The sequence below is a fragment of the Spea bombifrons genome, chromosome 8, assembly GCF_027358695.1.
Source record: "Spea bombifrons isolate aSpeBom1 chromosome 8, aSpeBom1.2.pri, whole genome shotgun sequence".
In the NCBI taxonomy this organism is placed as follows: Eukaryota; Metazoa; Chordata; class Amphibia; order Anura; family Pelobatidae; genus Spea; species Spea bombifrons.
This window is the reverse complement of record NC_071094.1, coordinates 31268463-31286333: the sequence shown is the minus strand read 5'-3', so window position 1 is coordinate 31286333 and position 17871 is coordinate 31268463. Positions and strand designations below refer to the sequence as shown.

Here is a 17871-nt window from a genome sequence, read left to right as displayed (position 1 = left end):
TAATAGGCATCCAACTTTAATATACACTTTCAAGAAAATAAAAATAATATACATTGTATGTTACAGAAGGTCCAATAAAATCTCATTTAATGCTTGTAATGAAAACTGTACACTTAATAATAAAATATATCTTTCCTTCTTTCTTGGGGGTGGAAAAAATCTTTTCTTCTCTCTTGATGATGTAGGCCTACAAACAGATAATAGCAAATGTTAAGTAGTTAAAATAGATATATAGTTTTAAAAAAAGTAGCTATTTAGAGTTGTTGCACCACAATATGATAGTGATTTAATTTTTTCAGGTATATTTATTTTAGAATTCAACCTTAACTAATGTGTTCACCGTAGAGACATGTCCAAACCTCCGGCTAAACCGAGCAACCAATTAAAATAGGATACTCATACATGCACGAGGACCAAAGAAAGTTTTGAACAAGCTCGGGTTTGGCTTGCACTAAACTGCTCCACTACTGAGGAACCGGGCTGAGCCAAACCGAGCTCCTTAACAAAAACACATATGCCACACAGAATAATTTAAGATCATTGCACAACGGCCAAACACCAACCAAAACCTCAGAGAGGGAGCTCTGAAAGAAATCACCTGTAAAGGAGCTGACTCTGAGACTCTTAAAAATTAACCTTTTGATGGCCCAATATGCAGATTCTATGTCGCAACCCCTCATATGTGTTGACCAAATGACTCTGAAACCTTGACTTGTTATTATGTGAAGATACACTTAATTGAGTAACAAACATGCAAACAGGAATATCAACCATGACATTGACAAACATAGCAAAAATTACTAGTCTTAGATATCATTAGATCAATGTGGAGTCAGCTCTAGACCGAATGACCTTGAGATGTTGCCCCTTTACCCTGACTCTGAGATTGGAGGAAAATCCCTGAGAGTGTTTTCATGTAGGAAAATTTAGTTTTCTAAACAAAAGCACATCCGATGGATTGTATTCTTGATATTGATTCTTGTTATTGCTTGGCATCTTTTAAATATATATTTGTGACCATCTTTTCTTACAAATTAATTTTACCTGATTGTGAATTCATCCTTTGGTTCATGCTTTCTTGTTCAGAAGGCCCAGCTTCTGTGGATGTGATGGCATCAGGCTTCATCATTTGTTCTTGGACAGGTACTGGATATCTTTCATGTTGTAGAAGACTAAGAAGGGAACCATATTTTCCATCAGACCCTGTTCCCTGCACTGGGAATTCGGGTATTGTGGGGTGATGATGATGATGATGATGATGATACACTGAATTAATTTGGTTGGGAGAGCTCATATGATGATAATGATATAGATCTGGAGGTGCAGCATGGGTTTGGAAAACAGATGGTGGGTAGTGATCTGAAGGAGGTATTAACGTTGTTAAAACAGGAGGTGTCATTGTAGAAGAAGGGTTTGATGTATAGGGCTTGATCCAGCCCATTTCACCTGGAGGCATGCTACTCACTGTAAAGAAAACAGAGCAAATATTTAAGATGTATAGAATTATTACCTTGGGGCACTGATTTCACTAGAAACTACATTTCACTGGTACAACTACATATTTTGATTATGATTATTTATTCTCAAATCATCTGTTATTTTTAATAATTTCCCTACCTTTCCATGCATTTTGGGAAACTCTACCCAGTGTCTAAATGTTGCCTTTGTAGATTTGGGCTAGCAAGCTTTTATTTCTGAACCCAGCTCAAAGTAGTAGACACAATAGCATGTAAGGATGTGAACGCAACAACAGCTTGTAGGCACACGTGCCCAAGCATGCACATATGCCCATCACCCATGATAATTTTGTCAAAATTAGCGCAAACAATTCCATTGTGATAAGTACACTAAGAATAGGCCCACAGTGTACTATATTTAATCTATTTAAACTAAACCACATAACCATTAATGATTTGCCAATAATGGATGTAGACATCTTTAAAAAGTATCCATGATACAAGATCTCAACAAATAATGCACCATAGATTTCTGCAGTCATTGTCGTGCATGCCATTCTCTTTGTATGTCAGTAATATAGCTGCCAAAATGCTGAGGACTGTCAGAGTGGTTGAGCCATTGTAGAGCATGCACATCTTTGTAATAATGGCATTCCGTGGTATCTAAAAACCACTCCTTTCCCACAGTTTGTGCCTGATAAATCATTTATTTTGGCCATACAGACATGTGGAAGGAAGCGAGGAGGTCCAGCTAAGCTCCAGCTCAGTTCCCTTGGAACACAACAAGTCAGTTATAGCAAACATTTCAAAGGAAGCTATATGCAAACAGTCCCCAGAGGCAGATTTCATGTTTAGCATATGGTCTACCAGCATCTTTATAAATACAGCAAGAATTTTTAAACTCAGTTGGAATTTTTGGTTCAAATTTAATAAATATGCATAAGCAATGCGTTTGTACACTACTCTTTTTAGAGGTGTCCATTGCTGTCATAGAATTTGAGATTATTTCTACATTAGTGATGCCTTTTCCTCTACAGAAAATTGTCAAAAAGGGTTATCTAAGTGTTTTTTTTTAATATTGAATATTAAAAAAACAATTAATTGTTTTCTGAAACGAACAAGTGATTGGCGTGCACCCGTTTTACCTATCCACATTTTAGTACATTTTCAAAAATGACTATCCCAATTTAGAAAACTAATTCCTAAAGGTGAATTGTTGCGTTCACAGCTTTAAGAATTATCTAAGTTAATGTAATGAACAATAGCTTGATGATGATGAATGATCATGCAAATCTTGAGAGTAGAATGGCTCCCATGATATACACATAAAATAGGTTTATAATCTATATTGTCATTATCAATATGGCCATACATTAACTAAATCAAGTGTTTTGTTTCATAACTATAAATAATTTATGGCAAACTTACTGTTCTTTTGAACATAGTCATCAACTCTGTTTTTTGTCCTCAAGTCCTGGGGGTCTTTTGTATTCCTTAGAGCTCTAGAAAAGTGTTCATCTACGACACTGTTAATATCCCCCTGATAATAAGTAAAAACCACACAGCGTGATCCCAGTTCTGTCCTCACAGGCTGGTCTTTAGCACTGTACTCCACATGGTTCTTCAAATCGTCCATTTTTTATGACCAATCACTACCTGTTAGTGAAATATAAGACTATTAGTTGTTCAGCTGTACTTTGCAATTAATTGTGTTAAAACTTTGATTTCAAACTGTAAATCATTGTCAATGAAGTATTTTTATCATTTTATTAAGCAGACACCTTGTACAGGAACTGAAATGTACCTCTCCATCAGGTGGCAGCAGGGCCAGGCTGGCGATGACGAGGAGACCCTGGCACTTTATGGCCAGCGGCTGCCAAATGACATAAGTAATAATCTTGACGCACATTTTCTGCCTAAAAAGGTAGAGTCAATTTCCTAAAATTGGTGCAGCTAATATACTAGCCTACAATACCATATATACAAGGTCTAGCAGAGTCATGGTGTGAGAGAACAGCTAAGACACTATATTCTAAACTATTCCTCTTAATTCCTCTCATAAAGGAAATTAACCTGCCTGACCCGTGTTTGCCTGCTTTTTGCAGATTATGCTCATTTTGCCCTAGTATGGTTGGAATTAAATTCATATTTGATTGTGTGGCCATAGTAAAGGAGTCAAGCTGTTGTTATTTGATTCAAGAATAAATAAGGAGAATCTCCTGTTATAGGGGCTTAAAGTTTAAAATCAGACTCAATAAGTGACTTTATAACTCAGGCTCCGGGGCATCCCAAGGTGCGGGACATGGTGAATTTGGCAAGCAATATCTCACTTGGTGTTCATAATTTTCCTGGGTTGGATGCAGGAAGGAATCCGGGCATACTTGCTCTTGAGAAGTACACTGAGCAGATACTTTAGTGACTATGTCCTAATTAAAAATGACATACTTGTCTAATCTCAGGCCAGGACAGTCCCCGGATCAGGCCTAGACTGCACACCGGGCAAATGGCTGGTAGGTCTGTATATTTACCGATACTGCCGTGACAGATTGGGTCCAGCAGTGCGTGGCCTCTGGCAGGAGAGTAAATACACACATCATTTTACAGCAACTATCCTTAAAATGCCAGGGGAAGTTTAGTCATCCCCGGTATGGCCCTGCCCCGAATAGGCATGACAATTCTTAGCACAATGCTTGGGAGTAGTTCATGTGCAAGGTTGATGGCATGTCCATGAGAGACTACTGCTGTCACAGCTATTGGCCTAACTAAATCATTTTATTAAAACTACCTTCCGCTTGTGCTGTTTGTTTTGGAGGTATTTGTGCGGTTTGTTTTGGAGGTATTTAGTTGAGACTCTGTAAGTTGAGACTGATGGCAGCCTGTGGCAGAAGCAACATTTTCAAATCAATTTTCAGCACAAATGTTCTTCCTCTTCTCCTTGTCACACCATGACAGATCCAGTCATTAACCATGAGTAACTTAATGATAGGTGAGAGACAACATAATTGGAAGGAATAATTATGCAGAACCTCATAAAAGGAAGATACCTTTCCCTATTGTATAAATAAAAGTCACATTTTTAATATTTAAATGGAAATGGATTACATATTTGAATCCTTAAATACAGTTATGTGGGTTTAATAATCCCGAGTGTAGGACTGATCATCACTAAAGGAACACTGAAATGATAGCTTAGTATTCACCACCACCCTATGCCCATAAGCGTAACTGCAGGTGTTAGCAAGTCTATAATTATTTTTGCCATATAATCATTAGGTCAACACTTTCTATATACTGATAGCAGCGCTTAGCCATGAACACTTATAAACATGCAAAACAACCCTTACAAAAGACCTGATTATGGTCTGGCAATACACATAGGGGGCCTGCTCATAAGCAGGTATAACAAACTGCAATTCCCAAAATGTCATCTTAGATATTAACAGTCATTAATTATACAACATCTTACAAATAAATACAGATACAAATAAATGTCCTCTTGTATTAAGCAGAGTTTTGCATTATTTCAAAAACAGTGCGGCTAAACGTGTCTGTTACACAAACCATGAGATAGTATGGATGCGTTTGTTTGCCAAGCCACGTTTCATTAACAACCCTCCCCCCCACATATTTAAAAAAATACATATGTGTATATTTTCAAATAAATATTATCAGTGAAAATATTACTTTTCTAAACATTTCCTGTTAAGTGCCTGTAAACGCTGTAAAAGATAACAAAACAGAAGAGTTGGATCATCAGAGTCATTCAGGTTTTGTTTAACGCTACCGGTCCCCCCCCCCCCGGCCCCTAACAGTACAAAACATTTTTCCTAACAATGCCGCAAAACCCGTTGTGGGTGAGTCTGTCTATAGCAACTCGTCTGACCTTCCCTGCAATAATCACTTGCCTAATGACTGTGTTTCAGCTACAGCGTTCGGCTTTAAACAAGAAAGACAATATATTCATTCAACACATTTAGTGATTTATTTTTGTGTATTTATTATAAAATTTACAAGGACACCAATGGTAACAACAAAGGGTTTTGGGGCATTTAGCGAGCTATGCAGTATGAAGTCACTTGTTGCTTATTCCGGGGAAGTGCCTTGTCATGCCATTAATGGACAGACATTATTTCTAATCACATAAAAAGAACTAAAGCCCCTCAATGTTATATATAATTGCTACTATTACCCACAAATGTTATGTAGTTAACCTTTATAAAAAATCCATTTTCTATGTTGATCCAAATGATGGCAAAGAACAGCTCTCCTTCAATTAATGCCAATATTGCCTCAGAGTAAGAGAGGGCTGCCAAAGGGGGTAGGGAGAAAATGGCTTCCTGGGCGGGACTGATTTGAAGATTCTGCCTCATTACCTGAAGTATATTTGTGCATTTTACTTATAATTCCACATAAAATTACTATGGCTTCTGGTATATTAAGTATGGAATGTACGTTCAATCCTTACTGGATAACGTATATCGGATGGGCCTGAAACATTTGTTGGGCTCTTTTAGTATTGGGCCACTTGCCCAGCAGGCTGAATGTTGCTAGCCTCCTGTGTCTCAGAGGGTGGGAAAACAATCCTCCATAACTCCAATAGGCAGTTAGATTTCTCACTGGAAAATACCCTTATTAATATTAACCAGTGTGCTGACGAATGCCCCAAAATTAAATGAAACTCTTTCCACATTATCTGCAGTCACCACGTTCCACGGTAATACATTCTAGAGCTTTACTGCCCTCATTGTAGAGTACCTCCATCTTTCCGAAAGTTGGGATGATGCCCTAGGCCAAAATATGCCACTGGCTGTTGGGGCTTTCATAAATTTTTTTTTCAAATTTGTACTATTATATCATGTAACCTTAAATAATACAAAATAACCCAATATATAATATATATATATATATATATATATATATATATATATATATATATATATATATAATAGTAGGGGTACACTGAAAATGGAAAATGGAATCATGGTTGAACAGGTGTATGGTAGAAACAGGAAAACAGCTCCAGGTGTGAGGGAATGATATACCCTTAGTAAAGAAGGGATTAATAGCAGTTACGAGTCTGGCTTTGCCCAACAAAACTATGCCTCAGCACCACCCGGTCTCTAAATTCCATACCAAGTATTCACCTCAGTGCTAAAGTGGCATAATCATTTGTAATTAAGTATAACAGTAACTGAATTATAAGTTAGGTATAATTGCCATAATAACTTGTAATTTGGCTTCTGTCACAAGCCTTTGTCGGTATTTCAATATAAATGTCCTGTGAGGAGCCCTGGCAGTCATAAAACCCTGATAAAATATGCCCAATAATTATCTTTATTATTTATATAGCACCAACTATTCTTACAGCACACACATTCAAAGGGTATGACAAAACTATAAATTACACACCAACACAATCCGATACATTAGGTAATCAGGGCTCTGCGTGCAAGCTCACAATATAGAAGATATATATATATCTATATATATATATATACCGGGCCGGATTAATGGCGGAGTACATGGAGAAACTGCTCTGGGGCCCCAGTGTTCTTAGGGGCCCTGCACCAATTACCCCAGTGCCCCAGCATTCTGATGGGTCCCATGGAGCATATATATGTGTATATGTATATATATATGTGTGTATACATGTATTTATATATATATATACCGTATATGTGTGTCATGTACGCGGTGTATATATGCATGTGTGAATATGTTTATACACTACTATTCAAACGTTTGGGGTCAGAAATTATAAATAGCTATTGTAGCTATTTGTAAGAGAATATCTTCATAGGCCCTTTATCACCCCCCTCACTCCTGTGTTCCAATGGCACTTTGTGTTCGCTACTCCAAGTTTAAATTCAAAAAAGGCTAATTGATCATTATTTAAACTGTTAAAAATATACTTGCATTTCAAGAAATAGCTAAGTGACCCCAAACGTTTGAATAGTAGTGTATATGTGTGCATGTGTGTGTATATGTATGTGTAGGGGGTAGAATAGAAGTTTAAAGAGGATGAAATATATATATATACGTATGTCTTTAGGCACAGTTAGATGATCAGAAAAAGATTATGCAGAAAATGTATGGTATGCTGAAGACTCCTGCTAATTAACTCACCTAGTTAATTAACTCAATATATACAATTAAACGTATGGTATGGTGAAGCAAGACACTGACGCCACTCTAAATTGTGTGACAATGACAATGGCATCACAAAGCCTGTCTTGGGTAATGTCTACTGCAAAAGCAACATACTTGCATCCTTCTTGGTATAATCAAGTGTCTTAGCTTCATCTTTTCGCTAAATTGTGTTTTTTGGGAAAACACAAATGTTCTTGGTGTTTTTTATAGATCAGTTTTGGGGGCAAACTATTACACAAGATAGAAACATAGCATATTTTATAGCATCTATGTTGGATATATTTTGACAAATTTACTAAACTAAGAAATATCATTTATCATTAATAAATTATGATGACACAGATTGTATCAAAAACTACCTTTGTGGAGAAAGACTGGGGGACAAAGGGTCAGGAAAGCGGAGAATGGTAAGCTATCTTTGCAACAAAAAGAAAAAAAGTGAACAGCCATGCTATTTAACAAAATGACCCCCCTAGCACGTATAAATAACCTCATGTAGATACTAAAGTAATATGAAATACATTATGTTTAAAAATGTTATAGTCTGTCTTTTTATGCTGCTGCTATGTTATTAAATATAAAAAAAATCACAAAATAAGGAGCTGCCGTTATGTCTTCCACTAGATCTTAGTGCTCTTATTTAATGGTATCATAAACCAAACATGTATTTTCATATATTTTAAATTAAACATTTTAAAAAGATATGATGGATTATACTCTCCAAGAGCAGAGTCCTCTTCCCCTTCAGTAACGTGTGTTAATGTTATATTTAATTTTAAAGTTATTGCTAATTTTCACTCTCCCCTTTAGTAGTAGCGCTACAGTAACGGGAAATAGTTGCCACGCATTTTGGTACGTGTGCCAGCATAATCCAGATTTTGCAATATTTCCAAATTATTCTACTTTTTTTTTACATTCACCACAAAATGCTCCCTGTCCCCACCATTCAAAAAACGTTGATGAAAGAAATTTGCCAGTGCTAGGGTTTGCTTAAACTATACAGAATTAGATCAATGTGCCATCAGGGTCGAGCTCTTATATTTTTTAACTAGTTCAACAATGAGAAAAGCCAAAATCAGTGATTCCTTTTCCCCATTTTTATTCATCTTTCCCCTTTTATATTATCCAGTGACTGCTGGCATTTGGCAGAGGCTTGCATGAGGCTTTGAAGACAAACGCTTGCAGGATGCTGTCTTTAGTTGGCAACGTTTACAGTGTTATCTTGCATCGCTAAAACTTTTTTTTGCAACTTTAGGGAAAAAAAAATTAAATAAAAAAAAAAACCTTTTGGGATCAATATCATTTATTACACAACGTTTTAAATGTTACATAATCTATCTATGTTATTGTGGTATAACTGAAGTTCATGCTTGATTATTTAGTTAGCGATATATGTATCATATTATCTAACAGAAAAACACATTGTAAAATTACTATATATATTATTATTTTTTTTAATTTAGGTGGTCAAGTGAAATGTCTTGGAAGATGAGCAGTTGAGCAACCCCAGTTATCTTGGATGATCTCTTTATTTCTCTCTCCCTTTCTCTGCCTGTTTCTCTCTCTCTCTCTCTCTCTCTCTCTCTCTCTCTCTCTCTCTCACTCTCTCTCTATATATGTATATATAAGTATATAATTTTTGAGTTTTACCTTTTTTTTTGATTTACAGAGCTGAAGTTTGTTGCCATATGAAACCTCTTGTCATTGTCTTGGCTGAAATATTGCGGTGTGTGTCCAGGCTTGAGAAGTTTAGAATCCCAGGTGTAAAACGGTAATCAATTTGTTCCTCTGCCTTCCTCTTGTAGCAGCAAACAGAAATGCTTGGCCTGACAGCGTTGCCTCTGATCTTCCACCCTCAGAGCTAGTAGTGCTAAAGGCGTTTCCATTCCAGTGTCAAGGAATTTATAAAATGCACCCAAACTTGAAAACCAGGAACAAGAAACCTGGGTTCCATTGGGTTTGAGTTGCTTTTAACAATGAGTGAGCAACGTTTACTTCAAGAAATCTTTTGTTGTAAAGTCAACAAATAATCATAAGGCAACTGTTCGGCCAGAATAAAGCAAGTGTGAGCAGCCTAATCACAGGTCAATCACATAATACTGCAGACTAGCAGCAATAAATCTATGGCTAAAGCCAGGTTCTCTATACCATTGCTGTTTGACATCGGCTATAGTAAAAGTATGAGTATAGATATATAAGGATGTTTGTAAAAACGGTGTATGATCTAAATAATAAATCGTATTGTGAAAGAGAGAATAAACAAATCTGTGGTCATTAGAAGGGGTATTGACAAACCGTAGAATATATTATAATAATAGTATTATCTAGACAGCTGATGTCACAATAGATGGCCCTTTCTAGATTTAGCGTTGTTGCTTACCATGATAGCAAGCAACTATATTGGTTGCCTACGCTACGGTGCCTGCCTAAAGGCAACAACCTGATTTTTTTAATTCTAATTTATTATCAGAGAAGCTGCCGATCGGTCACAGACCAACGAGTAAGCTTCATTTTCCCCCAGACAAAGCCTGGCATTTACTTATCAGTCTTAAGCGGAAGTATTGCATGTATTCTTCAACACACAAGAAATAGGAGAAGACCACTTGTCAGCTCATCCTCCCCAAATACTAGTGCAGAGCCTAAGCCCACTTTGCCTGCTACATATCTTCTACGTAGATAGTACACTGGGCATCTGAGTCATTTGGCCCTCCAACTGCTCATGGACTGGCACATTTGCCTGTTCAACAGGATAGGGTGGCCATGGCATGGGCATATTATGCTGGACCTGACTGCTCTGTTAGAATACATCTGAAGTACTGTGCATGGGCATGCGGCTAACACATGTGCCAACACGGCACGTCAGTAGGTCGGCTGCTGGCTATATAGCTTCTCGCTGAAACAATTACCCCCTTAAGAGTATTTTTTCTGAGTTTTGATTATTTGGTACCAACTCACAGCAACCCTCTGTTTAAACGAAATCTAACAAGAAAGTTGTCTTTGTTATGGTCCAAACAGTAAAAGGGAAAATCACGTGACCCAGTGTTGTCATAAATAAAAATGACAGTTTTATCATTAGTTGCGCTGCAGAAAAATGTATAAATGTATTTTGACTGTAAATGAAAAACAATATATCAAGAACTTTCAGTGTCAGAGGTATAGACTGCAAAATAAAAATGATTCCTCCAAGATATTTTGCTATTTTTAAAATATATTTTTTTCAGACAGCAGCAAATTAGCCATCTCTATATGTAGTAGCTCTATTCTATATAGCCTAATCTACTATACAAACATCCTGACTCTTTATCATACCGCCAGTGGTAAACAACAGAATGGCTCAGTCTTAATTACTCAGCCGGATACATGACTAATGGTAGTCTATGGAGGAACGGACTTCATTAGCATTGCCATAAAGAATCAACTCAGTGTGGTGCAGGGAAAATCAATTAAAATATCAGATGACTGACAACAATAGCAGCCTCCAGGTGTGCAGCTGAAGGAAGCTTATTGGAATACAATCTGCGTATAGCACTGTATGTTATGCTCAAGGAGAAAAATATTTTCCATTGGATTTCCCCTTTAAAGCTTTCACACAGGACATAATACCATACCAGGGAATCTACTAACCCTGAGATTCTGAGAATACCCTTTAATAACCAAATAGCTGCAATACCAGTCCTCTTGGAAAAAATGACTTGTCTTTATTTAAAAAATACATTCAACCGAGTCACCTGCATTAAAGCAGGGATATCAATGATAACATACTGGCAAAAGCAGCAATTGGGAATATTAGATATGATCCTGTCAGTATAGAATAGGAAGGAATCGGCTCTAGACTGTGTGACCCTGAGATTGGGGCAAACACCCTGAGACAGAGGGGCAAACCCTGAGAGTCCCCTGCTATGCATAAAACACAAGCTTAACATTAATCTAATGTTATAAGACGAGGTTTTTTTCAGAGAAAATGCTCTGAAAAATACCCCTCGTCTTCTAATCGGGGTCGTCTTCTAATCAGACCTCAAATAGAGGTCTGATTTGGAAACTAAGATCCAGATCCCCCGCACCGCTGCAGGGGACCTGGATCCTCCTGTCTCCCCCCCCCCCATCGTACACACACTTACCGGTGCTTCCTGCTGTGTTGCCGGGGCAGCGGGTTGACGTCTACGCGATCCGCGTAGACAACATCCGCTGCAGCCGGAAGGAGGTGTGGCTAGCAGCGGGGGTTGTCTGCGTCCGTCGCCTAGACCTTCCCCGACTGTCCGAGATCAGAGCTCCCCGCACCGGTGCGGGGAACTCTGATCTCTGACAGCCGGGGAAAGTATACGCGACGGACGCATACAAACCCCCGCTGCCAACTCCACCTCCTTCCGGCTGCAGCGGAATGCGACGTCAACCCGCTGCCCCGGCTGGAAGCACCGGTAAGAGGGGGCTGAGAGGGGTGAGAGGGGAGAGAGGGGTGAGAGAGAGAGAGAGTGTGTGTGTGTGTGTGTGTTAGTTAAATGGGGGTATAGGGTGTGTGTGTGTGTGTTAAATGGGGGCATAGGGCATTTCTGGAGTGGCGTTAAGGGGGCATTTAATAGAGCACTCTGCCTCCTGAAATGCCTTATACCTCCCTATATGCCACTCTTCCCCATAATATGCATTTTAACCCCCTAAATGCCAGAATGGGATATAGGGGTATAAGGCATTTCTGGAGGCAAAGTGGCACAAATGGGGTCAAAAGGCATACCATGGGGCACAGTGGCATATAGAGGGTTAAAAGGCATATCATGGGCCACAGTGCCATATTGGAGTGGCAAGCCTGGGGGCAGATGTGCGTAACTGGGGGACAGGTTGGAAAATACAAGAAATAAAAACAAAAAAAATATTTTTCTCAATCATAGCTTTTATTAAAAAAAATAGTTTACATGAATTAAAATTTACTGGTAAAACTTTTTTCCTTTGGGGTCGTCTTATATTCAGGCTTTTTCTTTTTTTCCTAAGTTAATATTCAGATTTTGGGGGGTCGTCTTATAATCGAGCAAATACGGTAATAGCAATATATCCTACAAGTGGACACTGTTTCTTAGAACACTAATGGTTAATTTGATCTTCCAAACGTAACTGATGATGCCACGCATCAGTGACCTCACCTGCCCATAAGTGTAACCTATTAATGTTGTGATACATTCATTGATTGTGGATAATTGAAGTGCCAATGGATACTTTTAATTCCTTACTGGAATTCTTCCATGCTTACTATTAGTTTCAAGTCATTACATAACAAATTAATTAGTACACAGCGACAGATCTAAATTGCATGCACGCATCAGCTGAGTATTAAAAATAGGCTTTGGTCTTATGCTTAGTCATTGACAAAATATCTTGTCTGGATGCTGGATGGTGTCCAGTTGATTTAAGAATAATTAGTGTTGGAATGTGGTGGATTAGTTAATGCCACGCGGTGAAATCCCAACCCTGGCTCCAGTATGCAATAGAGCTTTCACAATTCAAATATTTTAAATATTCCGAGAGATGACATTGATGTTGGCATTTTATTGAAATAAAATGTGGGTTTCAGTAAATGGAACTCCATTCATATAAATTAAATTATATTATAGGTTAGTCTATGGTCCAGCAGTTGTGAACTACCCATCATCTCCCAGTATCAAAGAATGGGGGTATAGCGGCTGTTGTCCATCAGTTATTGATGCCCCGGTTTTTATCCAAGTATATCCATGTTGCCTGCCATTTTCTTCATAGACTATTTATTTAAGCATCATAGGCACATGTAAGCATGAAATGTACTAGTGTGTTCAAAAGCCAAAGAACAAGTGTGTCAGTGGTGCAGACAAGTGTGTCCTGACTCCACATCAGGTGGGACATGACAATTAGCGTGTTAGTGTAATTAGTGTTTTCTCTCTAACTGAAATTAAAGGGATACCCAAGCCACTTTAATGCATTTGGTAGTTGGACATTATTTATTGTAGTGTCCTTCTTGCCTACATATTCTTGCCTTAAATGCCTACTTATTACCGAAAATTAGAAAAAAACTATCTCTGCATATTAATGTTAGAGTTGTGGAAACGTTATTTTCTGTGGCTGTTTCTATTGTGGCACATTAGGGCTGGCGTGGCTATGTGTACATAATAGGGGTAGTAAGCCCTGTGTGATACCATTGATTTGATTTGGGTTCATTAGGCGAGATTGGAGTATCTTTGTCTGGTCTAATAATTAGGGCTTGAGGACACTGAATTATTTTTCAGGAAAGGGAGTTTGGCTATGAATGACCAGGAGTTCATATGATGAAGTTCCCCTACAGCAATATAATTATTAGCAGTATAGCAGAAGACCTATCATTTCTTCTGGATGGCTATTCCACTGCTCCATCAGCCACAGTGATAGGTACCTTCTATTTAGACTATGGCCTCTTGTTTTAGTATTCCTTTTTGAAATGGACACGTCATGGCGGGCCACATACCTTGCTATGGGTTTCATTGAATAAACCCTCGAGGTTTGCATTAATCCATGTATAGGCATTTCGACCATGCTAGGCAAACCTGAGTTGTTTTTCAGTTGTATGTTACGCATACTTGAAAAAAAGTTATTTTAGACTTTACCCAAAGGGGAAATATCATACATTTCAACCAAACCTTTCCTGTTGACAAACTGACATTGAACTATCTTATACCTCAAAAAAGATTCTAAACTGAACAAATAAACTGTCTACCCTTAATTTATTTCCAACTGGAAGTATCTGTATTAAATAAGAGTCAGCCACAAATGTATATAAATTTGTCATCTTTAATTTGAGAGTGAGTAGCACTGTTTGATCAAAAATTTGCCATTGAGCTAAACATTTCGTACTCGTGTTCATTACTGTATGTGAGGCTTTCTACCAAGTTAGGAACTTGCAGGGAGATTTTGCTAAACTAATCTAATTTATTTCTTTGTCTGGGTAAATAGATCATAGATAGGGGGAGCTGTTGATTTATCCTATCTAGATTTCAGTAAGACATTTGACATGGTCCCTCATAGGAGACATAAATAAATTGCACTGTTTTAATGTGAATGTTAAATAGTTGAATGGATAAAACGATAGTTGAGTGACAGGAGACAGAAGGTTGTAGTCACTGGTGTATCTTCAGAGGAAGATCTTGTTTCTAGTGGGTACCTTAGGGATTGGTATTGTGACCCGTACCTTTAAATCATTTTGTTGGCAATATTACAAACGGTCTTAATGGTAAGGCCTTTTTGCAGGTGATACAAAATCTCCAACAGGGTAGACATTACTGGGGAACAAGCCCCATTGCAAGTAATTTAGAAGAATGGTAGAGAGTGGCAGCTGCAATTGATAATGTTGATAAATGTAAAATAATGCACTTGGGACATGAAAATCCCGCACTTTAAAGTACACATGGAAAGGCAGAAAACTAAGAAGAGGTCAATCTAAAACTAGAGGGTCAGACGATTAGATGTAAGTTTGAACTTATTGAGTAGGTAAATTGGAACAGCCTCCCGTCATAAGTGGTTAATACAGTGAGGGAATTTAAACATGCATGGCATAGGCATAAAGCTATCCAGAATCTAAGACAAGATCAAGGACTAAATTAAGACCTGGATCTTACTTCAGGAAAAATGGGCAGTCTAGATGGGCTCAATGATTCTTATCTGACCTGAAATGTGGTTTTCTTGCTAAGTGTGCAGTTAATATGCCCTAAAGAAGTCTTACCATCATTGTGTACTTGACCTTTGACAGTAATGTACGTTGTACTGTACAGGCAGAAAGTGGTGGTGTTGCGTAAGATAAAGTTCTGCAGGGACTGTGTGGGGAAAACTAAGTAAAAAGTGTCCGCACCAGTGATTTAGTGGAATACAGCCCAGATCCACTGATTTAAGGGTCTCCACAACTAAAAGTTGGGCATCACTTACCTACATTCATCTATGATGTTTATAAAAATGCTAGAATTCCTTCTTTCGAGCCTCCTTGTATGCGCGACTCACCATTTTAACTACAATAATTATGATACATTAAGTTTTCCTGAAAAGAAGCTTTGTCCGTAACTAATGAGAATTGCCCCCACACTGTATTCATTGGAGTGTGAGCTTCTATAGGCAAAACCAGTTTGCTTGAGTATGCATTCAACTTGTTTAAACATTTGCCCTCAGCATTTTGTTGTAGGAGCGAGGTTACAGAGAAATAAACCTGCCTGCTCCAAATACCTGTGCTTGCACGGCAACATGCGAACCAACGCAACCCAATACCAATATAGCATCTGTTGCAAAACACTGCAGGCACGTACAGGGATTGCAAAAGTACCATTGGATCTGAGATGTGGCTTATAGGAGCATACCTTTGTAACCTCTGAAACTGTTAGGGACTTTTTTTTCAGGCTGGAGACATGTATGGTAGGTGGAACAAGACAATTTTTTATTGGAACAAAGCAATTTATGGAGCACTTACAGCAGTTAAAATATATATATATATATATATATATATATATATATATATACTACCCCATACATCAGTCATCACAAGAGGAAACTGACTGTTCATCCATAAAGTATGAGGTATACAAAACCAGTTGTGTTATTTCTCAGACGCTGCTCAGTCTCGCATAATCCCGGACATGCGATTACCTAACAATAATACGTTTTGTGCTTCTCCTTTTCATCTCCTTCCCTGACAAACTCCCTCTTCTGCGACTACCCTGGTAGCCTTTACATGGGCCACATTGTGATTACCTTGTGCATCTCTCAAACTAGATGTGTTGCATTTTTTCACTACTATCTTTGTAAACAGCATTTTGCATGCATTCTAAACATTAGCACAATAAAAACAACAGCTGGCTGTAATGCACCAGAGATACGCAAGTTCATGATCCACAGGATAAGCACTATTTATTTCCCTGTGTGATGTGCCAATAGCAAATCATACCCATGTTGCTAATTTAATTAAGATTGATTTCAATTTTCTTACATTCAAATGTTAATGTAAATTACATTTTTTTTTTTTTTTTTTTAAACAAAAACTTCCAATGCTTGAGGCTAAAACACAGAAGTGGCCCCTCATGTTATTTACATACAAGCCCATGTTAGGCACCAAGTATTTTCTTTGGATTTCTAAGAGATAAAACCAGGTTTCTGTAAATGCAGCCCTGCATTTCTCTATAATGCTCAAGAGAAAATATATATATACCGTATTGGCTCGGATATAGGCCGCACTTTTTTCCCCCACTTTAAGTCTTTTATAGGCCGCACCCTAAAAGTTTGGTGCTTTTTTAAAGAAAGTTTTTTTCTTTAAAAAAGCACCAAAAAAACATGCTGCCACTGCCCCCCCTCCGAGTTACCAGAGCAGTCTCCCGGGTGTCATCTACGCAATACGCGTATACAACTTCCGGTGTTGTATACGCGTATTGCGTAGATGTCCCCCGCAAGACACCTGGGAGTCTGCTCTGGTAAGTCTTGGGGTCAGAGGTAAAACGCATCGTGCAGACTGTCACCGGCTGCGGCGATGCGGGTAAACAACCTCCGCTGCCGGGACATCTGCATGATGTGCTTTAACAATCTCCCTTGCCGGGACTCCCCGCGTGGGAATTCCCGGCAATGGAGATTGTTAAAGCACATCGTGCAGATGTGCCGGCAGCGGAGGCTGTTTACCTGCATCGGTGACCGTCCACACGATGTGCTTAGACAACCTCCCGTGCCGACAACCTCCCGTGCCGGCACCCCCTGTGGGAAGTGCTGGCACGGGAGTCTGTCTGAGCGTATCAGAGAGTAGGATGCAGGTCCCCTGCACCGCTGCGGGGGATCTGTATCCTAACTGCGCTGCCTGCCCGGCGCCCAGAACTGCATGTCCCGGGCGTCGGGCGCTAGACCCCAAATATAGGCCGCACCCCCACTTTAAAGACTTAAAGTGGGGGGGAAGAAGTGCGGCCTATATTCGAGCCAATACGGTATATATATTAAATTCTATTGGACTTCCCCTTTAATGCAGTTCCTTCTCAAGCCTATTAAATACAAATGTGTTACAAAGGAAAAGTTGTAAAGAAAGTCCATTTTAATGATTTATTAAAGCTCCAACAGCCAGTGCTAGATATAAATAATCAGTACCTATTCATTTTGAACAGGTATTTGTAGTTATACTTCATATCCTTACCCGCTGTGTATGATGAATCAGCTCCTCCAATAACTTATTATAGATCGCTAAAGTTTGCAAATGTGTAGTTTCTGTAAAAAGGAAGTTTACGAATTTTGAGTACCTTTTTAAAATTTCAAAAACCTGGGA

At 38.5% G+C, this 17871-nt stretch overlaps 1 protein-coding gene across 1 annotated transcript; it reads right to left on the bottom strand.

Moving 5' to 3' along the window:
* On the bottom strand, positions 1-9450 carry VGLL1 (vestigial like family member 1). Its single transcript, XM_053472906.1, has 4 exons — positions 9258-9450; positions 2886-3113; positions 1045-1464; positions 1-187 (listed from the first exon to the last, which is right to left on the bottom strand). The coding sequence occupies exons 2-4, from the start codon at positions 3091-3093 to the stop codon at positions 114-116; spliced, it is 702 nt and encodes a 233-aa protein (XP_053328881.1). The 5' UTR covers positions 3094-3113; positions 9258-9450; the 3' UTR covers positions 1-113.
* Positions 9451-17871: the final 8421 nt, after the last annotated feature.